At 44.7% G+C, this 24,313-nt stretch overlaps 1 protein-coding gene across 1 annotated transcript in view; it reads right to left on the bottom strand.

Moving 5' to 3' along the window:
- Positions 1-2,500: 2,500 nt before the first annotated feature.
- Positions 2,501-24,313, bottom strand: part of LOC137095325 (solute carrier family 35 member E1-like) — a 45,987-nt gene continuing 24,174 nt past the window's right edge. The window contains 3 exon segments of the mRNA XM_067461824.1: positions 2,501-4,628; positions 4,630-4,812; positions 14,707-14,952. Coding sequence (XP_067317925.1) covers positions 4,533-4,628; positions 4,630-4,812; positions 14,707-14,952 — 525 coding nt within the window. The 3' untranslated portion in view covers positions 2,501-4,532.

Below are 24,313 nucleotides of genomic sequence, written 5' to 3'. Positions count from 1 at the left end.
TGGATCAGGACCAAAAATGGCACACATAGGCCCAATGGCCCACTTTAAACATGGTGGGTTTAGGACAGGATGGGCCACAAATGATGGCATTTGCAGTACCTTCACCCGATTCACTTCCCTCAGAACATTGTAGCTCCTACAAATCAAAGATCAAGCCTAAACTTGGCACACAGAGTACCCATGGCCCACTCTACATCCTGATACAGTTCTAAGGGGGATGGACCATGGATTATGAGGAAAAAGCTAGGTCTTAAGTGTGAGAGTAAAAGGCCCTAAGTCACGCATGGCTCTCATGTAGGGTGGCAAGGAATTCCACAAGGCAGGGGCAGAAATAGAAAAAGCCCTGCGTCTGGATGATGCGACTGGCAGTACCTTTACTCACTTGATGCAATAACTGATCAAGACCAAACTGACACATAGACCTCTCATGACCCACTTTACACCATGGTGTGGTTTGGCCGGGGATGAACCATGGATTATGGGACTTGCAGTACCTTTCCTCAATTCTTTAGACCACTGCAGCCCTCATCCAATTACCAATAAAGAGCAAACTTGGCACACTGAGTCTCTATGACGCATTCTACATCTTGCTGTGGTTTGGAGGAGGATGTACCATGGACGATGGGACTTGCAATACCTGCACTCCCTTCCTGAGACCGTTAGAACTGCCAACAATGATGGATCAGGACCACAATTCACACAGATTGGCTGCCACTCTACATCCTGGTGCACTTTCAAGGAGGACAGACAATGGATGATGGGATTTCAAGTACCTCCACTCCCTTCCCAAGACTGCTGCAACCCTCATCTAATGACCTATCAAGACCAAACTTGACACACAGTGCCCCCATGAGCCACTCTACATCCCAGTGCTGTTTGGAGGACAGATGATGGAAATGGGACTTGCAGTACCTTCACTCCCTGAAACCACAGCAACACTCATCCAAATACGAATAAAGACCAAACTTGGCACAGAGAGCCCCCATGGCCAACTCAACATTCTGGTGAGGTTTGGAGGAGAACAGACTATGGATGATGGGACTTGCAGTACCATAACTCACTTTCTGAGACCACTGTGGCCCTCATTCAATGACTGATCAAGACCAAACTTGGCACAGAGCCCCCATGACCCACTCTCCATCCTGGTGCCATTTGGAGGAGGATGGACCACGATGGGACTCACGGTACTTTCATTAACTTCCTGAGACCACTGTGAGCCATATAAATAACTGATAAAGACCAACCTTGATACACAATTCCTTTCTCAAATAACCACAGCAGCGCCGGGTCCCCTATCTATCTATATCTATTTCTATGTATATAATAAAAGTCAGTGTTTGTATGTGGCGGAGGGCAGACATAGGGAGGATGGGGGGAGGTGTATGTGGCAGCTTTTTATTGGTTGCCACTGTGGTATTATTTGCATATGGTCTCTGATTGGCCAGCCTCAAAACTTCAAGAGGAAAAGGCCTTAGGCTGTGTCAGAAAATTATCAATACACACCAAACTTCACACGCAGAGCCCACAAGACCCACTCTACATCCTACTGCAGTTTGGAGGAGGGTGGACCATGGATGATGAGACTTGCAGTACCATCACTCACTTTCTGAGAGTGCTGTGACCCTCATCCAATGACTGATCAAGACCAAGCTTGGCACATAGACCTCTCATAATCCACTTTATGCCCTGGCCAGGGATGGATCATGGATTATGGGACTTGCAGTACCTTCGCTCAATTCCTGAGACCACTGCAACCCTCATCCAATTACCGATAAAAACTAAACTTGGCACACTGAATCTCCATGACGCACTCAACATCCTGCTGCGGTTTGGAGGATGATGCACCATGGACGATGGGACTTGCAATACCTGCACTCCCTTCCTGAGACTATTACAACTGCCAACAATGATGGATCAACACCACAATTCTCACCCCGCATGATCCACTCTACATCTTGGTGCAGTTTGGAAGAATTTGGAGATGGATGAGACCACTGAGACTCTCGCCAATGACTGATCAAGACCAAACTTGGCACACGGAGCCCCCATGATCCACTCTCCATCTTAGTGCACTCTGGAGGAGGATGAACCACAGTTGATGGGATTCGCAGTACTTTCACCAACTTCCTGAGACCACTGTGAGCCATATAAATAACTGATAAAGACCAACCTTGATACACAATTCCTTTCTCAAATAACCCGGCCAGCGTTGGGTCCCCAAGCTAATAAATTATATAGGTCATTATTGTGATTTTTTACATAATTATTATAATTCTTATTTCACAGACAAAAGAACAACAAATATTGTATACCCACAAGCATTATGAAATTATATATTAGAACCAGCTCTTTCTCTTTTCCAGACTGGGCCACAGCAACACGTGGCTAGGTAGAGCTAGTAGTAGTAGTAGTAGTAGTAGTAGTAGTAGTAGTAATAGAAGCCCTAGGTCCCCTTGTTTCTCTCTCCGCCCAGAACAAACATAGTGTGCGGACTCCATCCCCCCTTTGCGGAATTCATTTTTATTTACATCTTCCCATATTTCAAAATGCATAATTACAACACATGTGGGCACACACACACACACAAAGAATCCTAATTCCTGTACAATGAAACTCAAAACTTTTCTAAGTCCTGCATTTGCATCCCATTAAGTCCCTTTTTGAAGAAGCAAGCCGACTCTTAGTTGTTTCTGTAAGTCTGGGATCCCAGACTCTTGGGAAGCTCCAGCTCTTTGAACCAAGTCTTTGAAAGATATAAGGAGGTGATTTTAAAATATGTTGGTCTGTCGAAGTCGAGAAAAAGCAAATTTTCATTGTCGCTGGCACTTTTATTGGATTCCTACTTTTTTGCCCCGGAGAGTCACAGAAGTTGTCATGCCAACATGCCCAAAGAGGCAACACGCTTGCCGAACACACACATGTACATACAAACACATCGAGTTTCACCTTTGGAAACAAAACAGGCCTAAAAGCTCAAAGGGGATTCCAATGGCTTCGGAAGCCACAAACCTGACAGAAAGACAGCAGTGCTTTAAAGTGAGAGAGCAAGAGAGAGAGATTGGGGGGGGGGGGGGAGAGAAAGGTCAGGGAGTGCTTGGTAGGAAAGCAGGGCGCAAAAGGTTATCTGTGGTAGGGAGGCTTGTCAAACATTTCTGCCAAAGGACCCCCTTCTATGTGACTCCAAGGAGCTCATACTTAAAGTTCATGATTATAAGCAGGAGGAAAACTTAGGCACCTGTCCGTCTGCCTTTCAGGCCAAAATAATCGCCAGTGCAGTGCATGATTCTGTACAAACCCAAGCAAATGGGCCTTCATTCCAGGCCTCAGCCTGTCCATCCCGAGGGAAAGGCTGACCCCTCTCTGCTCCCCATAACCAGCCATAGCAGGGGTTAGGAGGCAGTGCACACTCCTTCACATACACACATGCTCACTAGGGCTAACACAATAGATCAAACACTGTCTTTTTACTGCTTGTCGTAATAAGGAAAAGGAAGAGAAGGAGGAGAAGGGGAGGAGGAGTTGGAAGAAGAGAACAAGAAAAGGAGGGGGGAGAAAGGAGTAGGAGACAAGGAAGAAGAGGAGGGGGGAACAAGAAGGGGAAGAAGAGGATGAGAGAAAGAAGAGGAGGAGAAAAAGAGGAGAAGAAGAGGAAGAAGAGAAAGAGAACAAGAAGGGGAGGGGAGGAAGAAGAGGAGAAGGAGGAAGAGAACAAGAAGAGGAGAGGAAGAAGAGGAGGAGAAGACAAGGAAGAGGAAAAGATGCACAAAAAGGAGAAGGATAGGAAAAGAAAAACAAGGAGAGGAAGAGAACAAGAAGGACAGGAGGAGGAAGAGGAGGAGGAGAACAATAGGAACAAGAAGAAAAAGGAAAGGAGGAGAGAGAGGAGGACAAAGAAGAGGGGTGAGAAAGAGATGCTTAGGTGTTGCCTTACAGCTCAGTAGGGCAGCAAGAGTCTGAAGCGGCAGAGAAGAGGAAGCAGAGGAAAAAGGAGGAAAGCCTTGGGCCAGATGACGTGGCCCAATTTTGGCCCTCCCTCCAGGTATTTTGGACTTCAACTCCCACAATTTCCAACAGCTTATGCCTGCTTTAAAAGAGAGGGGAGGGAGATCAAAAAAGGCGTGAGAAAGAGTGAAGGAATTTGGGAGACAGATCAGCATTGCCAGTCATCTGTATGTAGAGGCAAAGAGAGATCTCCAACAGACCCAACAGAGAGGAGCGAGAAAATCTGTGCAGGGAGATTGTTTAGGAACAGAGATAGAGAGAGAGGGAGAGAGAGAGAGAGAGAGAGAGGGAGGGGAGAGAGATGCTGAATGGAAGGGTGAAATACAGAGAGAGGAACCACTCAATGGGCCAATATTGGCCCTTGCCTGGGTTAAAGAGGTGGGATTTGGGGTTCTCCTGCACTGGCCTTGCAGGGCCTTCCTCCACTGGCACAGACCACGTTCCTTGCCCACACTAGCCTTCTTCCCACCGGACCCCCAATCAACCACAGAAAACCATTCCCCGGGAATCTCAGAAGTCCACCCCACTGGCTAGATATCATAGTGGCTGGAGCTGTACAAATTCGGGTAGTTCTGCCATCCATACTGGAAGTGATCGGCCAAAACACCCCCCCCCCCCCCGTCCTCCGTACTGGAAGTCCCCATGGTGGTGGTGAAGGCTGCTGCCTCCGCCAAAGGAGCCCATGTCATTCTGGGCCTTTTCCAAGGCAATGCGGAGCTGCTGCTGGTGCTCCAGGCTCACCAGATCGCCCATCGTGATCGGAAGGAGATGTTGCTGCTTCTTGGCCTCCTGGTTGGCGTCATACTTCATCTGTAGGGAGAAATGTGCACAAAAAAGCAAGGTCCACGCTGCTGGTGTGACTCAGAAAACGTAGTGAATTCCACAAAGTTTAAAATGAGTGGACAGGGCTTCTCACACTTTTTCAGCCATGGAGCCCCTTTTTGAAGCAGAAGTTTTGTTGCTACTAAGAGGTTGCAATGTACTTTATCTAAGTTGTTGTAAGGATCAATGTTGTTTGTGCTATACCTTTAACTTACTGTAAGGTTCAAGGCTGTTTGTGCTACAGCTGTTTCAGTTAATTGAAGAGTTAATTGAGAGTATTATTTTCATGTGTATAAAGATAGCTACTGTGTGTTTAGTTGTTTGCCATTGTGCCTTAATGCCGTTGTGCCTTAATGCCATTGTGCTTTAATGCCATTATGCGTGTTTGCCTCTGTGCCGTTCTGTCGGGGACTATGCTGCAGATGTCCTGTGAAGACACAGCCTTGAGAAGAGGACAAGGATTCCTGCTTATCTCAGCTGAGTGGTGATATCTCTCAGAAGATATTGTATTATGTTATTTTTGTGGAAACAGTAATCCTGCTACTTTATTTTGTATGCTGCCAATACAACAATATTTTCTTTTCTACTTGAAGTCAACGTCTCATGTATTTTTCTTTTATGAGCCAATTCATCACACACTGTTTACTGGGCTAGAGTCTATCCGCATGCTTCTCATGCTAGCGCATGACATAGGTTATGGGCCCAGCATAGCGGCATAAGGACTCCAAAGCCCATAACTCTGAGACTTTGGGAGAGTTTTTTTGTGTGTGTGTGTTTTGTGCTTAAATAGAAAAGTAAGCAGCTATGGCTCATCATATGGCAAGCTTACCATTTGAGCGTTTAAATGCTGACAATTACATGGCTTGGAATGTGAAAATGAAGAGTTTTCTCATAAGAGAAGATTTGTGGACTGTGGTTGAAACCCCACCCACAGAAGCTTCGAGTGAAGAGGTAAAAAAGCAAGACCGAATTGCCAGGGCGAGCATTTTTCTCGCTGTTGAGGACGGGCAATTAATTTACTTAAGGGACACTATATCTGCAGCAGACTGTTGGCAGAAGTTAAAGGAAGTTTATCAAACTGAAACTTCTGGCATAAAAATTATTTTGACCCGGCAGCTTTATAATTTGAAGCTAAAAAGGAGTGACAACATAACTGAGCATTTGCAAAAGCTCAGGCATTTGTTGATGGAGTTGGAAAATAGACAAATGGTGTTTACCGAAACCCATAAAGCTTTCATTTTGTTATCTTCTTTGGACTCTAGTTGGGACAATTTTGTGTTCAGTATGCAGAGTGTGCCTGAAGCACAATTAACCTTGGATTTGGTTTCTGCAAGGCTTCTTGAGGAAGAAAGAAGAAAGCAGTTTCTTAAAGAAACAAACACCATTTCAGAAAATGCAGCTTGTGAAGGGGTTGGATGCAGAAAGAACCCTGCTGTGTGTAACGTAAGGCGGTGCTTCAGTTGTGGAGATGTGAATCATCTTGTCAAGGCCTGTCCCAAGAAGAAGAAGAAGAAAGAAGAAATGAAGAGGAACCCTGGGTGGCATGACAGAAATGCAAGGGGAAGAAATGCTGATGTAATGACTGTGTTATCAAAGGCTAAGTATGATGAGGCCACATGGTTACTTGACTCTGGGTGTGCAGAGCATTGTGTTAATAACTTAAAATTGTTAAAGGACACTAAAAAGCCAGATATTAATCATGTTACTTTAGCAGATGGATCATTAGCTGAGTGCAAGCTTGTAGGCTCAGCATTTGTTCCTAGTTTAGGAAGATATTTAGATAATGTTATGTTGGTTGAAAAACTTGATTTTTGTTTATTAAGTGCATCAAGTTTGTGTCTGCAAGGATATGACATCAAACTTAATAGTTCTGGGTGTACTGTATGGAAAGAAAATAAGTTATGTGCCAAAGGTAAATTAGTTAACAAAGTATATGTGATGAGTAACAAGGATAGTTCACCAAATGTTTCCTGTGTAAATAACAAACCTATACATTATGATTGTATTCATTACTTGCATAGAGTTTTTGGTCACGTGAACTTTAATTATCTACAAAAATTATCAAAAGTGACTGATTTAGAGGTAAAGCCATGTCAAAAGTATTTAGACTGTGCTGTGTGCTCTAAAGCAAAAGTAAAGGCACATCCAATACCTAAGAAAAGTTTAAACACAACTACCAGACCATTTGAATTAGTTCACGCTGATTTAGCAGGACCATTTCCTCTTTCACTTGGAAATGCAAAATTTATATTTGTGTTAGTGGATGATTTTTCACGATTCACTTATTGTATTATTTTGAAATCAAAGTTTCAAGCTTTCAGTAAATTCAAAGAGTGGGTAGCCATGGTTGAGAGAAGATTTCCTTTTAAGGTATCATGTTTAAGGACTGATCGTGGTGGAGAATTTATGGGGACACAATTTCAAGACTGGTTAAGAAAGAGAGGAATTAGACACCATAAAACAAACCCATATTCACCTGCTGAGAATGGTGTGGCAGAAAGAAAAATAGGCGTTTTGAAAACTATGAAAGACTGCATGTTAGTAGATGCGAAAATGTCTAATAGGTATTGGGCAGAAGCAATTTCCACTGCTACATATATCTTAAATAGAAGTTGGAGTTCATGTGTAAATAATACTCCATATTATTTGTTGCATAAGAAAAGGCCAGTTCTAAAACATCTTAGAATATTTGGAAGCTATGCTAACGTGCTGGTACCTAGACAAACTAGAACAAAAGGTCAGAAAAAATGGCAGAGACTACGTTTTCTCGGTTACCAGGATGATACCAAGGGGTATCGTTTTATTAAAGACAATAATAAAATTGTGATTTCAAGAAGTGCAAACTTTGAAAAGAATACAGGTTGGGAACATGTTCATCAGAATAGTGAAGTGTTTTTTCATTTAAAGGAACATACGCCATCAAAGATAGATTTAAAATCTGAGTCTGAAAAACACATTGAGGAACAAAGTGAGGATGATATAAAAGAAGAGCCTGAATTAAGTTTACAGGAAGCTGATGCTGAGGAGCAAATTGTAATACCAAGAAGGTCACAAAGATCTAACAAAGGTGTACCTCCAGATAGGTTCGTGATTCAGGGGGTAATGACTAGTCAGCCTGAAATGGAACCTGAAACCTTTCAGGATTTAAATAATTGTAGTCCAGAAGAACAAAGAAATTGGAAAAAGGCAATGGACGATGAATTTGAATCTTTGCTAAATTTAGAAGTGTTTGATATTGTTGATGTTCCCATAGATAAGCCAGTGATTGGGTGCAGATGGGTTTTTAGGAAGAAACTATTACCCGATGGAAGTTGTAAATATAAAGCTAGGCTAGTAGCTCAAGGATTTGCGCAAAAGCAATTCGTAAATTATGATAACACCTTTGCCCCTACAGCAAAAGCTGAATCAATGAGAATTATAATTGCTTTAGCTGAGCAAGAAGGATTTAAGTTAAAACATTTTGATTTTGAAACAGCGTATTTAAATGCCACAATTAATGAGGAGATATATATGAGGCAAGCGCCTGGATACGAAATTCAAGCAGGAAAGGTTTGTCGGCTTCGAAAAGCATTGTATGGATTGAATCAGTGGAACCAGTGTATACATGAAGTATTGGTGAAATTAGGATTTAAACAAAGTGTGGCCGATGCATGTGTTTATACGCTAGGTGAAGTTAAAGATAAGATAATTGTGTTAATTTATGTAGATGATCTATGTATAGCCGCACAAACTGACTCTAAAATACAAACTGTATATACGTATTTGTCAAAACATTTTAGGCTAAAAGACTTGGGATGTTTGAAACATTATTTAGGCATCGAAGTAGTAAACAATGAAGGGGTGATATTTCTAAATCAAACAAGGAAAATTTTAGACCTTGTAACCAAAGCAGGTTTACAAGATGCTAATGCTGTTAAAACTCCTTTAACAGGAGATTTCTTAAGATTGGAAGACACAAGAGAACTAAAAAACACAAAGTTATATCATTCTTTTGTTGGAAGTCTTTTGCACATTGCAAATTGGTCTCGGCCAGATATTGCATATGCAGTGAGTTTACTTAGTAGGAAAGTATCAAAACCAACTATAAGTGACTGGCTAGCATTAAAAAGATTGATTAGATATTTAAAAGGAACTGCTAATTATTGTTTGTGTTTTTCTAAAGAGGCTGACAAAGAACTGGTAATGTATGCCGACAGTTCTTTTGCTGATGAAAAAGATAGAAAATCTATAAGTGGATACATAGTGCTACATGGAAAATCTCCTATCTGCTGGAGGTCCAGAAAGCAAACAACTGTTGCAGTTTCTACGGCTGAAGCAGAATATGCGGCGTTGTCTCAAGCTGCAAATGAGTTACTTTGGATTAAACAGTTATTTGATGATTTAGGTGTAGAATGTAAATTGCCTATTACTGTGTATGACGATTCTCAAACGTGTATAGCTATGTCAGAAAGCGAAAGTTTAAAGAATACAACAAAATACATAGCTGTGAAGTATCAAAATATAAGAACCTTAATCAAGGAAGGATTTATCAAAATGGTTTATTGTAGGTCTGAAGATAACTTGGCAGATATTTTTACAAAACCTTTAGCGGCAGCTAAGCATGGTGAAGCAACCAGAAAGTTAGGCCTAGTAGAATTAAAACAAAATTTGTAAATAATGTAACTTAGATAAAGTGAAGGGGCATGTTGCTACTAAGAGGTTGCAATGTACTTTATCTAAGTTGTTGTAAGGATCAATGTTGTTTGTGCTATACCTTTAACTTACTGTAAGGTTCAAGGCTGTTTGTGCTACAGCTGTTTCAGTTAATTGAAGAGTTAATTGAGAGTATTATTTTCATGTGTATAAAGATAGCTACTGTGTGTTTAGTTGTTTGCCATTGTGCCTTAATGCCGTTGTGCCTTAATGCCATTGTGCTTTAATGCCATTGTGCGTGTTTGCCTCTGTGCCGTTCTGTCGGGGACTATGCTGCAGATGTCCTGTGAAGACACAGCCTTGAGAAGAGGACAAGGATTCCTGCTTATCTCAGCTGAGTGGTGATATCTCTCAGAAGATATTGTATTATGTTATTTTTGTGGAAACAGTAATCCTGCTACTTTATTTTGTATGCTGCCAATACAACAATATTTTCTTTTCTACTTGAAGTCAACGTCTCATGTATTTTTCTTTTATGAGCCAATTCATCACACACTGTTTACTGGGCTAGAGTCTATCCGCATGCTTCTCATGCTAGCGCATGACAAGTTTCTCGTAGAGCTCAAAGACACTCTCTGCCTCACAATGTCACGGAAGCTCCTTCCTTGGAAACTTTTAAACCGATGCTGGATGGCCATTTGTCAAGGATACTTGGATCGTGCTTTTCCTGCATGGCAGGGGGGTTAGACTATATGGACCACTGAGGCCTCTTCCAACTCTATTATTATTATTATTATTATTATTATTATTATTATTATTATTGCTGGATGAACATCTGACACGGGTGCTTTGATAGTGCTTTTCCTGCATGGCAGAAGGAGGGTGGACTAAATGGCTCACACGGTCTCTTCCAATTCTATCATCATCATCATCATCATCATCATCACCACCACCACCACCACCATTATTATTATTATGATGGCTGGATGGCCATCTGTCAGGAGTGCTTTGATTGTGCTTTTCCTGCATGGCAGAAAGGGGTTGGACTCAATAGGACCCATGTGGTCTCTTCCAATTCTATCATCGTCATCATCTTCATCATCATTATTATTGTTGTTATTGGGGATGGCCATCTGTTAGGGATACTTTGATTGTGCTTTTCCTGCATGGTGGCGAAGGGGGGGGGGGGGGGTTGGATTAGATGGCTCATGGGTTTTCTTCCAACTCAACGATTCTATATATCAGGGGTCCTCAAACTTTTTAAACAGACGGCCAGGTCACAGTCCCTCAAACTGCTGGAGGGCCGGATTATAATTTGAAAAAAAATGAATGAATTCCTATGCACACTTCACATATCTCATTTGTAGTGCAAATACACTTAAAAACAATACAATAATTAAAAATGAAGAACAATTTTAACCAATATGAACCTATTAGTATTTCAATGGGAAGTGTGGGCATGCTTTTGGCTGATGAGATAGGGTTGTTGTTGTGTTCTTTCAAGTTGTTTCAGACTTAGTTTGACCCTGAGCGAGGGCTGGGTAAATGACCTTGGAGGGCTGTATCCGGCCTCCGGGCCTTAGTTTGAGGACCCCTGCTATATATTATATAATATTATAAATAATATATATGTATCTACTAGGGCTGGGCAACCACGGAAAAATTTGTTTCTAAACTCGTTTTTAGGGGGTTTTTGCATTTCGTTAATTAAAAGAATTCCGAAATTTTTCTTTAAAAAAGTTCAATATTTACGAAATTTCGGAAATTACGGAACAATTTCGAAACAATAACGAATCGATTCGTTAATGGCGGACGTGATTGCGCAATACGCTAAAAAAACCTCCAAATGGGACAGGGGGAACTTCTGAAGCTTCCCTCTCCCTCTGTTGTTGACTGTTGGTGTGATAATTTATTTTTTATCACTGATAAAACAAACAACAACCATAAAACTTGCACCAGACATACGGAAATAATAATGAAATAATAACGAAACAATTTCGAAACAATTTCAAAACAATTACGAAACAATTACAAAATAAATTTTAAAAATTCGTTTCGATTTTTAGTTGCTCCTGAATGGTTCACTATCGCTTCGTTATAAAAAAAAATAACGAATTAATAACGAATTACGAAATTAACTAATGAAACCGCCCAGCCCTAGTATCTATATATATACATTGTGTTTTAAAATTTGACAGATGGGGCTGGGCCAATGGCAGATGGATGGAGAGTGCTGGTGTGAACTAATGTGTGAAAAAACAGGAACTAATTCCTATTATGCACCTGGCATATGTCACACATGTCATGAGCTTATGGCCCAAAGGGAAGACAGGATGCTGGAAGGACACTCGAACTGGCTATAAAAATCAATTGCCCTGATGTGTGGGAAGGGGACTCTGGTATGTGGGAAAGGGCAGGCACCAGAGGTTTTGATTGATTTGACAGTGGCAGTAAAGCCTTATCTGGATGGGCGGATGGGGCTGTAGTGCCCTCTTGTATTCAAAACCCTAAAGATATATGGTACCTTCAACCATACCTTCTCCAGAGATCGTATTTAATCAGACCTCTCTGCCATGACCTTCACATCTTGGGTGTCCCTTCACGGTTTTGCTCGTGGCACCACTGAGGTGCTCAAGCTCCAGCACCACGACAAGGCAACGAGGTGGGTCTTGGTGTATTTTTCAAGAGAAGGCTAAACCCATGCCAACACAGAAGGAACAAAGGACCCTTACACTGGTTCACGTGTCCTTCCAGCATCCTGTCCTCCCATGTGTTCTGTTTCAGTACTGGGAAGCTCATAGTTGCATGACATGCGTGATTATGACAAATAACAACAACAACAATACGGTTGGAAGAGGCCCTCAAAGACAACCCAGTCCAACCTCCTTCTGCCTTCATGCAGTAAAAGCACAATCAAAGCACACCCTAGAGATAGCCATTTATTTATTTATTTTGTACATTTGTATCCCGTCACAAATATACATTTGTACCTTGGATACATTTGTTCCCAAGGTATGGGTGCAACTGGCACATAAATTTTAATTGTGTGAATATTTCCCTGGCCACTGCTGAGACCTGGGATTCCAGATTCAGTGATGAGTCCAAGATCACTCCCAAGCTTCAAATCTGTGTCTTCGGAGGAGTGTAACCCCATCCAGCATAGGCTGTAACCTATGCCCTGCTCAGTCTTGCGACTGACCAGGAGGACCTCTGTCTTGTCTGGAATCGGTTTCAATCTGTTTGCTCTCATCCGTCACTACTGCCAAGCACCAGTTCAGAACTTGAACCTCCTTAGTGACAGGTGGGAAGGAGTGATAGAGTTGAACATCATCTGCATACAGATGATATCTGACCCCAAAACTCCGGATGATCACTCCCAGTGGCTTGATGTAAATGTTAAACATGGGGGACCCCACAAGTCAATAGTTGTGATAACGAGCAGGTGTCTCCCAGCAACATCTTCTGGGAATGACCCTTGAGGAAGGACCAGAGTCACTGCAAGTCCCATACCTGTAAGGCATCCCAGAATGACACCATGGTCAATGGTATCGAAGGCCACTGAGAGGTCCAGCAGAACCAACAAGGACACACTCACCCTGTCTAGTTCCCGGCTGTCTTGCTACCATGTCCCGGCTTAAAGCCAGACTGCACCGTATCTAGATAATTTGTGTATTCCAAGAACTGCTGGAGCTGAGGCAATCACATGTTCCAGGACTTTGCCCAAAAAGTGAAGATTGGAAACTGGCTGAAACGTGACAAATTTAGTGGGGTCCAGTGATGGTTTTTTCAACAGAAGTTTTATTACAGCTTCTTTTAGGCTGACTGGAATCTTGCCTTTCTGTAAGGAGGCATTAACCTCCACCTCACCCACCATGCCAAACTCCTTCTGCCAGTATGGGAAGGGTTTAGCATGCATGTGGTTGCTCTCACCTCCCCAAGATGGGATTTAGCAATCCTCTGACTACTGGGAACAGCTTGCCAGATGGTTCTTTGCGAATGCAATATTGACTGCAAAGAAGGATTTCTGTGCAGCTTTTATTGCCGCTGCATATGCCCTTAAAAAGGCATTCAGCCGTGTTCGGTTTGACTAGCTAGGCTCTGCACGCCACAACCACTCTAGTCTTCTCTTCATTTGCTTCATCGCTACCAACTCCTCATTGAACCAAGGAGATAGTTTAGCTCTGCTACCCGAGAGGGGACGTTCCAGAGCTATCGTGTCTATTGTCCTAGTCATCTATCTACTCCAGGGAGTGACCAGAGCAGCAATAGGATCACCTATCAAGGCAGCAGGAAAATCCCCAAGAACCGTCAGGAATCTGTCTGGATCCATGTCTCCTAGGGCAGACCATCTTAATGGGCCCTCCACCCCTGCAGAGGTTGGGGGGCACACTGAGCCTAAACTTGATCAGGTAGTAGTTGGTCCATGACAACAGAGAAATGGTTAACTTTTCTACCCCATCACCTTCCTCCCATCCCTGGCAGAAAACCAGATCTAATGTGTGCCCAGCACAGTGAGTAGGGCCAGATATTATTTGGCACAGCCCCATGTTTGCCATGGAAGACATGAAGTCTTGAGCCACTCCTGACAGGGTGAACTCTGCATGGATGATGAAGTCCCTCAGCACTATAAGCCACTGGGACTCCAATGCCAGGCCCGAGACCACCCCAGCTAGCTCAAGTAGGGAAGTTGTAGTGCCATGGGGTGGTCAGTACACGAACAGAATTTCTATTCTGTTCCGGTCACCTACGTTCAGGTGCACACATTCAAACATGGTTGACTGTTAGATAGGGCACCTGGTCAAGGAGATGGAATCCCTATAGACCACCCAGCCTCAGAAATTTTGATATAACAACAACAACAGATTTGGAAGAGACCCTTAAAGGCCATCCCATCTAACCCCCTTATGCCTTCATGCAGGAAAAGCACAATCAAAGCACAAACCCAACAGATGACCATCCAGCCTTTGTAGTCATAGTACTAATAATACTAATAATAGAAGCAACTCCAGGGGCTACCTGTCCAATGTCCTTTATTCTGCCATGCAGGTAAAGCACAGTTAAAGCACAGCCTGAGCAGTGAGAGGGAAATAAACTTTTGGAAGCAAGGAAAGAAAAAGGGGAAGGCTTGAAAGGGGAGAAGGAGGGAGGGAAGGGTGGGGCCCTTCAATATGCTTCATGGAGCCCCAAGGGCCCCACCAAATACACTTATCTCTGCTGGAATGTATCCACACAACCCTCCCTTTCTCCTACCTTGTTGTAGAGGAAGACCCCTAAGATGGCGGTCATCATGCCCAGAACGTTGGTGCTAGTGACCGGGTTGCGGAGCATGATGAGAGAGACGGTGATGACAGTGATGCGCTTGGTGGCATTGGCGACTGAGTAGCTCAGAGGGCTGATTAGGTTCAGGATGCTGAAGGCGATGACATTCTGGGCAAAGTTGCAGAAGCCGGAAATGGCCAAGAGAAGGATGGTCCAAGGCCAGAGCGCCATCGAACTCTGCGGAAGGGAGAGTATGTTTATTTTATTTTATTTATTTATTTACGGCATTTATATGCTGCCCTTCTCACCCCGAAAGGGACTAAGAGTAGCTTACAATATATATTTTCATACAATATATTATATTATTAGCATAAAACAATATCACTATTATATATTACTATTTTGCACTATATGGATGCCACCGTGGTGCCATTTGGATGACGGTTGCATTGTTTTCAGGGAGTGAAGGTACTTGAAGGTACTATATCCTCCAAACAGCAGCAGGATATAGAGTGGGTCACGGGAGCTCTGTGCGCCAAGTTTGGTCTTTATCAGTGATTGGATGAGGGTGGCATTGGTTTCAGTAAGTGAGTGAAGGTTCTGAAAGTCCCATCATCCAAAGTCCATCCTCCTTCAAACTGCAGTAGGATGTAGAGTGAGTCATGGAGGCTCTGTGTGCCAAGTTTGGTCTGTATTGGTAATTTTCTGACACAGCTTAAGACCTTTTTCTCTCCTCTCTTGTCACCTCAGAATCTTGGAACTTTCAGGTTGGCCAATCAGAGACCATATGCAAATTTCCTTCTCTTGTGCCCCTGCTTTTCTCATTAACCCTCTTCTCCACCAGGGGGGCCTGTTGAGGCTGGCCAATCAGAGACCATATGCAAATAGAACCACAGCGGCTGCCAATCAGAAAGCTGGCACATACACTTCCGCCACATACATGCAAACACTCTCTTTTATTATATATATAGATACTAGCTTGGGGAACTGGCGCTGCCCGGGTTATTTGAGAAAGGAATTGTGTATCAAGGTTGGTCTTTCTCAGTTATTTCTATGGCTCGCAGTGGTCTCAGGAAGTTAGTGAATGTACTGCGAGTCCCATCATCTTTGGTCCCATCATCTTCCCCCAAATTGTACCAGAATGGAGAGTGGGTCGTGGGGGATCTGTGTGCCAAGTTTTGTTCTTGATCTATCACTGGATGAGGGTCACAGTGGTCTCAGAAAGTGAGTTTAGGTACTGCAAGTCCCATCATCCATAGTCTGTCCTCCCCTAAACCTCACCAGAACGTTGAGTTGGCCAAGGGGGCTCTCTGTGCCAAGTTTGGTCTTTCTTGGTATTTGGATAAGTGTCTCTGTGGTTTCAGGAAGTGTGTGAAGGTACTGGAAGTCCCATCATCTATTGTCCATCCTTCTCCAAACAGCATCAGGATGTAGAGTGGGTCATGGGAGCTCTGTTTGCCAAGTTTGGTCTTGATCGGACATTAGATGAGGCTTGCAGCAGTCTTGGGAAGGAAGTGGAGGTCCTTGAAGTCCCATCATCCAGGGTCTGTCCTCCTCAAAAGTGCACCAGGATGTAGAGTGGGTCATGGGGACTCTGTGTGCCAAGTTTGGTCTTGATCGGTCATTGGCGAGGCTCTCAGTGGACTCAGGAAGTAAGTGAAGTGACTGCAAGTGCCATCATCCATTGCCAAAGTCTTCCAAACTGCACCAGGATGTAGAGTGGGTTATGCGGGCTCTCAGTGCTAATTGTGGTCCTGATCCATCATTGTTGGCAGTTTTAATGGTCTTAGGAAGGGAGTGCAGGTATTGCAAATCCCATCGTCCATGGTGCAGCTGAGGATATAATCCATGGTTTCATCAGCTTTCTTACACAGTCTGCATTTTGGGTCATCCGCTGATTTTCAATTCTGACCTTAATTGCATTAGTTCTGATGGCTTGCACCTCGGCTGCAAGAATCAGCCCTTCTGTCTCTCTCTTCAGGGTTCCATTCATGAACCATAACCAGTTCTCCTTGTCAACTTTTCCTTCAATCTTCTCAAGGAACTGCCCATGTAAGACTTTGTTGTGCCAGCTGTCAGCTTTGGTTTGGAGTGCAGTTTTCTTGTACTGACTCTTTGTCTGCTGTGCTTTGAGAATTTTCCGATTATTGACTTTAATTAAAGCAGGTTCTTGCTTTCCTTGACATATTCTGCCAGGGCGTGTTTTTCTTCTTCAACTGCTTGTTTTACTTGTAAAAATCCTCTGCCATCAGACTTTTTACGCAGATAGAGCCGGTCGACATCACTGCGAGGATGTAATGAATTATGAATGGTCATGAATTTTCTTGTTTTTCTTTGTTGTCCAAATTATCCAGTTCTGCCTGTGTCCAGTTTGTGAGGCCAGAAGTATATCTTATGACAGGTATGGCCCAGGTGTTTATGGCCTTGAGGGTGTTGCGTCCATTGAGCTTGCTTTTGAGAATTTTTCTGTCCCTTTGAATATATTCTTTGCTGAACACAGTTTTCACATGTTAATGTTTGATGTTGTCCAGCTATAGCATGCCCAGATATTTATAGGCCTCTGGCTGGTGACACTTGATTGCTTGGCCATTGGGCATTTTTATGCCCTCACTTTCAATGATTTTTCCCTTCTTCAGTGCCACTGTAGAACATTTGTCCAAACCAAACTCCATGTTGATATCTATGCTAAAGATTCGGACAGTGTTAGTCAGAGACTGGATTTATGTTTCGGTTTTCCCATACAGCTTCAGGTCATGAATGTACAGCAGATGTGAAATTTTGCTAGATCTCTGAGACGTTTGATAGTCAAGGTTTGTTTTTTGTAAGATTGTTGACAGACTGATCATGGCAATGATGAAAAGCAGTGGGGACAATGAGTCTCCCTAGAAAATTCATCTTCTGATGTTGAGAAGTCTATAGTGCTCATTTCCAACGAACAGTTCAGTTTTCCAGTGGTCATCATATATATCTATCTATATCTATGTATATAATAAAAGTAAAAGTTTGTATACGGCGGACAGAAGTGCGGCGGTGTGGAGGAGTATGTGCCAGCTTTCTGATTGGCTGCTACTGTGGTTCTATTTGCACATGGTCTATTTGCATATGGTCTCTGATTGGCCAGCCTCAATTCCAAGATTCCGAGATGACAAAGAGAGGAAAGTAAAAGGCCAGGGACTCAGAAAATTACCAATACAGACCAAACTTGGCACACAGAGCCCACAAGACCCACTCTATATCCTACTGCAGTTTGGAGGAGGATGAACCATGGATGATGGGACTTGCAGTACCATCACTCACATTGAGACCAATCAGGACCAAAAGTGGCACATAGACCTCTAATGCCCCATTTTACATCCTGGTGTGGTTTGGCCGGGGATGGACCATGGATTATGGGACTTGCAGTACCTTTGCTCAATTCTTGAGACCACTGCAACCCTCATCCAATTACTGATAAAGACCAAACGTGGCACACTGAGTCTCCATGACACACTCTACATCCTGGTGCAGTTTGTAGGACGATGCACCATGGACAGTGGGACTTTAAATACCTGTACTCCCTTCCTAAGATCATTATAACTGCCAACAATGAGGGATAAAGACCACAATTTACATAGAGAGCCCCCATGACCCACTCTACATCCTGGTGCAGTTTGGAAGAATTTGGCAATGAATGATGGGACTTGCAGTAACTTCACTCACTTCCTGAGACCACTGAGACCCTCGCCAATGACTGATCAAGACCAAACTTGACACACAGAGCCCCCATGACCCACTCTACATCCTGCTGCAGTTTTGGAGGAGGGTTGACCATAGATGATGGGACTTCCTGTACCTTCACTCACATTCTGAGAACTCTGCGAACCTCTTCCAATGACTGAGCAAGACCAAACTTGCCACATAGACCTCTCATGATCCGCTTTACATCCTGGTGTCATTTGGAAGAAATTGGAGACTGATGATGGGACTTGCAGTAACTTCACTCACTTTCTGAGACCACTGAGACCCTCGCCAATGACTAATCAAGACCAAACTTGGCACACAGAGTTCCAATGACCCACTCTACATCTTCGTGCAGTTTGGAAGAGGACAGACCATGGATGATGGGACTTCAAGTACCTCCACTCCCTTCCCAAGATTGCTGCAACCCTCATCTAATGACCAATCTAGACCAAACTTGACACACAGAGCACTCATGACCCACTCTACATTCTGCTGCAGTTTTGGAGGAGGGTTGACCATGGATGATGGGACTTCCTGTACCTTCACTCACATTCTGAGAACTCTGCGAACCTCTTCCAATGACTGAGCATTGGAAGTATGTTTACTCACTTACTGAAACCACTGCGATCCTAATCCAATGACTGATCAAGACCAAGCTCAGCACACAGTCCCCATGACCCACTCTACATCCCGCTGCAGTTTGAAGGAGGATGGACTTTGGATGATGGGACGTGCATTACCTTCACTCACTTACTGAAACCACTACCACCCTGATCCAATGGCTGATAAAGACCAAACTTGGCACACAAAGCCCCCATGACCCACTCTATATCCTGGTGCTGTTTGGAGGAGGGTGGATCATGGATGACGGCAAGCTTTCTGATAGGCTGCCACTGTGGTGCTATTTGCATATGTTCTCTGATTGGCCAGCTTCAACAGAAGCTCCTGGTGGAGAAAAGGGTTCATGATAGAAACGGGGACATGAGAGAAGGAAATTTGCATATGGTCTCTGATTGACCAGCTTCAATTCCAAGATTCCGAAATGACAAGGAGAGGAAAGGAAAAGGTCAGGGGCAGTATCAGAAAATTACCAATACAGACCAAACTTGGCACACAGAGCCCCCATGACCCACTCTACATCGTACAGCAGTTTGGAAGAGGATGAACCATGGGTGATGGGACTTGCAGTATCATCAATCACATTCTAAGACAGCTGTTAACCTCACCCAATGACTGATCAAGACAAAACTTCGCACCTAGACCTCTCATGAGCCACTTTACGTCCTGGTGTGGTTTGGATGGGGATGGACCATGGATTTTGGGACTTGCAGTACCTTTGCTCAATTCTTGAGGCCACAGTAATCCTCATCCAATTACCGATAAAGACCAAACTTGGCACACTGAGTCTCCATGACACACTCTACATCCTGGTGCAGTTTGGAGGAGGATGTACCATGGACGATGGGACTTGCAGTACCTTCACTCACTTAGTTTAATCATTGCGACCCTCATCCAATGACTGATGAAGACCAAACTTGGCACATAGAGCCCCCATGGCCAACTCTACATTATGGTGAGTTTTGGCGGAGAACAGACTATGTATGATGGGACTTCAAGTACCTACACTCACTTCCCAAGAATGCTGCAACCTTCATCAGATGACCAATCAAGACCAAACTTGGCACACAGTACCCCCATGAGCGACTTTACATGCTGGAATGATTTGTAGGCGGATGGAGGATGGGTGATGGGACTTGAGGTACCTTCACTCACTTCCTGAAACCACAATGACACTCATCCAAATACCAATAAAGACCAAACTTGGCACAGAGAGCCCCCATGGCCAGGCCCGTAGCCAGGATTTCGTTTCGGGGGGGGGGGGGGCTGAATTTTTTTCAGGGGGGGTTTTGGGGGGGCTGGGTTTCGGGGGGGCTGAGTCTAAGTGAAAGAGGGTCTAGCCTAGCAAACCTTTTGTATCATTACCCCAATACCCCCATGCATATGGGATATATTGAGTATGGTGATCAGATCATGACATGAATAAACATAACAGTTTAAATAATGCACCAGTAAGGCCTTTTCGCGAACCACCATGAAAATTTCGGGGGGGGGGGGGCTGAAGCCCCCCGGACCCCCCCCCCCCCCGGCTACATGCCTGCCCATGGCCAACTCAACATTCTGATGATGTTGAGGGAGACTATGGAGGATGGGACTTGCAGTAACTTCATTCACTTTCTGAGACCACTGAGACCCTTGCCAATGACTGATCAAGACCCAACTTGGCACACGGAGTCCCCTTGACCCACTGTACATCCTGGTGCAAATTGGAGGAGGACAGACCATGGATGATGACCTTCACTAACTTCCTGAGACCACTGCGAGCCATATAAATAACTGATAAAGACCAACCTTGATACACAATACCTTTCTCAAATAACCCGGGCAGTGCCGGGTCCCCAAGCTAGTATATAATAAAAGAGAGCGTTTGTATGCGGCAGAAGTGTTGCGTAGAGCGGTATATGTGGCAGCTTTCTGATTGGCTGCCACTGTGGTGCTATTTCCATATGGGTTCTACCTGCAAAACCTTCCTAAGACCATTACAACTGCCAACAATGATGGATCAGGACAACAATTTACACAGACTGATGACTGATCAGGACCAAACTTGGCACATAGACCTCTCATGACCCACTTAACATCCTGGTGTGGTTTGACCGGGGATAGACCATGGATTATGGGACTTGCAGTACCTTTGCTCAATTCTTGAGACCACTGCAACCCTCATCGTAATACCGATAAAGACCAAACTGAGTCTGCATGACGCACACTGAGTCTGCATGATGCACTCTACATCCTGGTGCAGTTTGGAGGATGCACCATGGACGATGGGACTTGCAATACCTGCACTCCCTTTGTAACACCATTACAACTGCCAACAATGATGGATCAGGACCACAATTCACACAGAGAGCCCACGTGACCCATTCTACATCCTGGTGTGGTTTGGTAGAATTTGGCAATGGATGATGGGACTTGCAGTCACTTCACTCACTTCCTGAGAGCACTGAGACCCTCGCCAATGACTGATCAAGACCCAACTTGGCACACAGAATCCCCATGACCCACTCTACATCCTGGTGCACTTTTGAGGAGGACAGGCCATGGATGCTGGGACTTCAAGTAGCTCCCCTCCCCAAGACTGCTGCAAAACTCATCTAATTACTGATCAAGATGAAACTTGGCACACAGAGCCCCCACGACGCACTCTACATCCTGCTGCAGTTTTGGATGAGGGTTGGCCATGGATGATGTGACTTCCAGTACATTCACTCACATTGTGAGACCTCTGCAAACCTCATCCAATGACTGATCAAGAGCAAACTTCGCACACAAAATCCCCATGACCCACTTTCCATCCTGTAGTAGTTTGGATGAAGATGGACCACAGATAATTGGACTCACAGTACCTTCACTAACTTCCTGAGACTACTGCGAGTCATATAAATAACTGATAAAGACCAACTTTGATACACAATTGCTTTCTCAGATAACGCGGGCAGCGGCGGGTCCCCAAGCTACTCTATATCTATCTATATCTATATCTATCTATACATATAATAAAAGTCAAAGTTTGTATGCGGAGGACAAAAGTGTGGCGGTATGGCGGGAGTAGTATGTGCCAGCATTCCGATTGGCTGCCGCTGTGGTGCTATTTGCATATGGTCTCCGATTGGCCAGCTTAAATAGGAGGCCCTGGTGGAGAAAAGAGTTCATGAGAGAAAGGGGGACATGAGAAGGAAATTTGCATATGGCCTGTGATTGGCCAGCCTCAATTCCAAGATTCTGAGATGTCAAAGAGAGGAAAGGAAAAGGCCAGGGGCTCTATCAGAAAATAACCAATACAGACCAAACTTGGCACACGAAGCCCCCATGACCCACTCTTCATCCTACTGCAGTTTGATGGAGGATAGACCATGGATGATGGGACTTACAGCACCATCACTCACATTATGAGACCGCTGTTAACCTCATCCAATGACTTAACCTCATCCAAGGACCAAACTTGGCACATAGACCTCTCATGACGCACTTTATGTCCTGGTGTGGTTTGGCCGGGGATGGACCATGGATTAATGGACTTGCAGTACCTTTGCTCAATTCTTGAGACCACTGCAACCCTCATCCAATTACCAATAAAGACCAAGCTTGGCACACTGAGTCTCCATGACGCATTCTACATCCTGGTGCAGTTTGTAGGAGGATGCACCATGGACGATGGGACTTGCAATACCTGCACTCCCTTTGTCAGACCATTACAACTGCCAACAATGATGGATCAGGACCACAATTTACACAGAGAACTCGCATGACCCACTCTACAACCTGGTGCGGTTTGGAAGAATTTGACAATGGATGATGGGACTTGCAGTCACTTCAATCACTTCCTGAGACCACTGAGACTCTCGCCAATGACTGATCAAGACCAAACTTGGCACACAGGGTCCCCATGACCCACTCTTTATCCTGGTGCACTTTGAGGAGGACCATGGATGATGGGACTTCAAGTACCTCCCTTCCCCAAGACTGCTGCAAAACTCATCTAATGACTGATCAAAACTGAACTTGGCACACAGAGCCCCCATGACCCACTCTACATCCTGGTGCACTTTGGAGGAGGACAGACCATGGATGATGGGACCTCAAGTACCTCCACTCCCTTCCCACTCCCCAACCATATCTCCTGCCTCTCCTTCTTTTTCCTCCACCCACGCCCCCCACATTCATGCCATGCCCCCTCCCTGCCCCGACCCTCCCCTGCCCCTAAACACCCATATGCCAACCATACCTCCTACCTCTCCTTCTTCCTTCGCCCATGCCCCACACGTTCAAGCCACGTTCCCACCCTCCCACGATCACGCCACGCCCCCACCCTCCCCGCCCCTAAACACCTATACGCCAACCTTACCTCCTGCCTCTCCTTCCCCTGTCCACGCCCCCACGTTCAAGCTACACCCCCACGTTCAAGCCACGCACCCTCCCGCCCACATTCACAACACGCCCCCACCCTCCCCCGCCCCAGAAAATTACCAATACAGCCAGAAAATTACCAATACAGACCAAACTTGGCACACAGAGCCCCCATGACCCACTCTACATCCTACTGCAGTTTGGAGGAGGATGAACCATGGATGATGGGTCTTGCAGTACCATCAAGCACCCTCCCGCCCACATTCACAACACGCCCCCACCCTCCCCCGCCCCACCCCTAAACACTCATACACCAACCTAACCTCCTCCCATCCTTCTTCTTCCCCTGCCCACGCCCCCCACGTTCAAGCCACGCTCCCACCCTTCTACGTTCACACCACAGCCCCACCCTCCCCCGCCCTGCCCCTAAACACCCATACGCCAACCTTACCTCCTGCCTCTCCTTCTTTCCCCGCCCACACCCCCCCCATTCAAGTCACGCCCCCACCCTCCCACATTCATGCCACGTAGGAAAGAAAGAAGAAAGGGAGAGAAGGAAGATGGGAAAGAACGGAGAAAGGAAGGAAGGAAAGAAAGGAGGGAAGGAGAAGTTGAGTAGGCATATGAAAGAAGAAAGGTAGGAAAGAAAGAATAAAGAGAGAGAAGGAGGATGGGAAAGAAGGGAGGAAGGAAGGAGGAAAGGAAAGAAAGATAGAAAAAAAGAAGAAAGGGAAAGGGAAGGGAAGGTGTCAAAAGGAAGGAAGGAAGGGGAATTTGGGAAGGGGGAGAGAGGAAAGAAGCGAAGGAAGAAGAGAAAGGGAGGGAAGAAAAGAAAGAAGGAAAAAGAAGTTTGGAAGTCAAGAGCGAAGGAAGGAAGGAAAGAGAGGGAAGAAAGGAGAGAATGAGGAAG

The sequence above is a fragment of the Anolis sagrei genome, chromosome Y, assembly GCF_037176765.1.
Source record: "Anolis sagrei isolate rAnoSag1 chromosome Y, rAnoSag1.mat, whole genome shotgun sequence".
NCBI lineage: Eukaryota > Metazoa > Chordata > Lepidosauria > Squamata > Dactyloidae > Anolis > Anolis sagrei.
Note: the sequence above shows the minus strand (reverse complement) of the source record. Positions and strands in the feature narration are given on the sequence as shown.